Source organism: Cystoisospora suis (assembly GCF_002600585.1).
Source record: "Cystoisospora suis strain Wien I chromosome Unknown contig_8795, whole genome shotgun sequence".
Taxonomy (NCBI): Eukaryota; Apicomplexa; class Conoidasida; order Eucoccidiorida; family Sarcocystidae; genus Cystoisospora; species Cystoisospora suis.
The window spans coordinates 47-2859 of record NW_027161573.1 but is presented as its reverse complement, the minus strand read 5'-3'; the positions used below and the strand labels follow the sequence as shown (position 1 = coordinate 2859).

Below are 2813 nucleotides of genomic sequence, written 5' to 3'. Positions count from 1 at the left end.
TCTCTCTCTCTCAGTCTCTCTCTGTGTGTCATGTATGGATCCGTCTAGCTTTAAGTTTGTGTTTATCTCTTTCTCTTTTCTTTGATCTTCGATTGACGTGCATCTCGATGGTTCGACAGATAGAGAGATTTGCATTAGTGTAGGCAGTGAAGAAGGCGACGAAAAGACTCATAGCCATGCTAGAAGAAGACAAGGTAGACACGGATGTCTACAAGTATCCACCACACACCCTCCTCCTCGTCGTGTCTAGACCTCCCAGCCCCCGGCTGTCCAAGCCACTTTGTCTCTCCTCTCTTCTTTCTAGAATAGCGTCTCTCTGTATATGAGAGATGTCTTCATATGTATTGGAAAAATGAAGATNNGAGACTGCATGCCTGATGGCTATGTTGCTTATAGGGAGGGACAGACATTCTCTCCGTTATGGGGCAGTTCCTGAAGCCGCGTAAGACGGAGATTACAGAGAAGTTAAGAAACGAAATAAATAAAACTGTGAACAAGTATATCGACCAAGGAGTTGCAGAACTTCTACCAGGGGTTCTCTTCATGGATGAGGTGAGATCTCTCTTCTTTCTCTCTTTCTTTCTTTTTCTATCTGTCTCTCTCCGTTCATCTATCTCACTCCTCTGGACTTTTCTCTTCCTTTAGATTTCTATCGGTTTCTGTCTGTACGTACACCCGGGCGAAAGACGTTTACTGTGTAGTCTTCTATATCGATGTCTTTACAGTGAGGTACTACTGTTTCTCTTCGAGTCTTAAAGCTCTCTCTTCATACCTGTAGACAGATAGATAGACCGATAGGCACATAGACAGAGAGTTCGATCGATTGATAGATAGTGTATCGCCAAGAGGTGATATGTGTAGGGTCGTGTCTTATCACTTGCATGTATCTTTTCTCCCGAAGAAGTACATGGAGCACAGAAGGTCTTTAGTCAGGTGCAAGCATAATGATAAAGGTGTAGAAGACCACACATGCTGAAGATCTTATCGCACAACACTATCTTAACACTACTACTACTACGAGGAGAAGGAGTAGGAGTAGTAGTAGTAGTCTATCATAATGAGTATTATGAGCCTTTGGACTAGTAGGAGATGTAGTAGGAGGAGTGGTAGGCGTAGAATTCTTTGGTCGTATTTCTAGCTCTAGTCGTCGTCTTGATCTGAAGGGGATGGCGACGAGGAGTCCGAATATCCATACTAATATTACTCATAATAGTAGGAATAGAAATAGGAATAGGAATAGGAGTAGACCTCCCAGTAGTCATAGGAGTAGTAGGGGTTGTCCTAAGAGGAGTTTTGCCTTTCTTTTGACTGATTTGTCTACCTCTCCCTCCTACAGTTCATCTACGATTTCGCTCCGGCTAGTTATGCGACTGTGGCTTGGCTAGCTAACTAGCTAACAAGGTAGCGACGTTTTGATCGTTGGTGTCTACACACATATAGATGTGTGCACGTGGTTTATGAGACAAGGGTCTTTTTGGATGTGCATGCATGTTTCTTTCTCTCTTTCCTTTCTTGTTTTGTCTGTCTGTGTGTTGTAGGTGCATATGTTGGATATAGAGTGTTTTACTTTTCTAAATCGAATCTTGGAGTCTCCGCTTAGTCCGATCATTATCTTCGCGACAAATCGAGGGGTGAATCTGCGACGCAACTGCACGGACACACACATACGCCATGAAAAGCACCATACTCCCTCTTTCTACACATGGAAAGAGACAGATATACATACCTACTCCAGTGCATATATGCATATAGATACATGATATATACGCGTGTATGTATAGATAGATAGATTAGAGAGGGGTAGATAGAGTAGAGAGAGATATAGACGGAGAGATGAATGAGGGGTCGAAGCGTGCAGACAGATAGAAGATAGTCCTTGCTTCAAACATACGAGGGGTGTGATGGGAGAGAGGGATGTAGGTGGAATGTTCTTTCTGTCTGCTTGTCTTCTTATTTTTCTTTCTTTCTGTCTTGTCTCTTCAGTTTCCAGAGAAGGCAATATGTCTGTTTCTTTGTCGATTCTTCTTCTTCTTGCGTGTTTTGTATCCTTTATGTCAACTTTCTTCTCTTTCCTTCTTTCATTTTTGTTCTCTCTTTTCTCACCTTGATTTATTTCTCTTCCTATCTTCTTCATTCATGTGGCTTTGCCCTTCTCTTTCATCTTAGACCTTCTGCCTTTTCTTTTTCTTCTTCTTCTTCTTTGTGTTCCCCATTTACTTCTTCTTTTCGATCGGTCGTCCATTCATTGCAGGTCATCTTTCTCATTTGCCTTCTCGCTCATCGATCTAGCCTTCCTTCGCACTGCCTCTCTGTCTCTCTCGCTATCTTTCTATCTCTTCACTCTTTCTTTCTTTTCTATGTCCCGCCAGTCATTTCTCATATTCCTCTTCCTCTTCTTCTTCTTCTCTTTCTCTCGTTCATCTTCTTCTTCTTTTCTCGTTTCTCTTCTTCTCTTCATTTTCAAATTCTTCCGTTTCTTTTCTCGATCGTTCAGGTGTGTACAGTGAGAGGTACCGATGCTATCGAGCCCCATGGCATGCCTGTCGATTTACTTGATCGACTTCTCATTATCAAAACTATCCCCTACACCCTTACTGAGGTGAGAAAAAGAAAAGAAAGAGAGAGCGTAGATCAGAGAGGGGGATTTCTTTCTATTTCTCATCTTTTCACTCTCTCTCTTTCTTTCTCCATATCTCTTTCGATCTTTCTCTCTTTCGACTGCTTCCGTCTTTCTTGCTCTCACTGTCTCTCTCCCTCTCTCTGTCTGTCTCTTTCGCTCTCTTCTTCTGTTGGATTTGTGGACTTCTTCTTAC

General features: G+C 42.4%; 1 protein-coding gene across 1 annotated transcript in view; it reads left to right on the top strand.

The window, feature by feature from the left end:
• The window catches only part of CSUI_010895 (family 1 protein), a gene marked incomplete at its 3' end in the record, with an annotated part of 3051 nt that extends 452 nt beyond the window's left edge, over nt 1–2599 (top strand). The window contains exons 2-4 of the mRNA XM_068070996.1: nt 397–552; nt 1539–1631; nt 2495–2599. Coding sequence (XP_067917028.1) covers nt 421–552; nt 1539–1631; nt 2495–2599 — 330 coding nt within the window. The remainder of the gene's footprint in view (nt 1–396; nt 553–1538; nt 1632–2494) is intronic.
• Between the last annotated feature and the right edge of the window lie 214 nt (nt 2600–2813).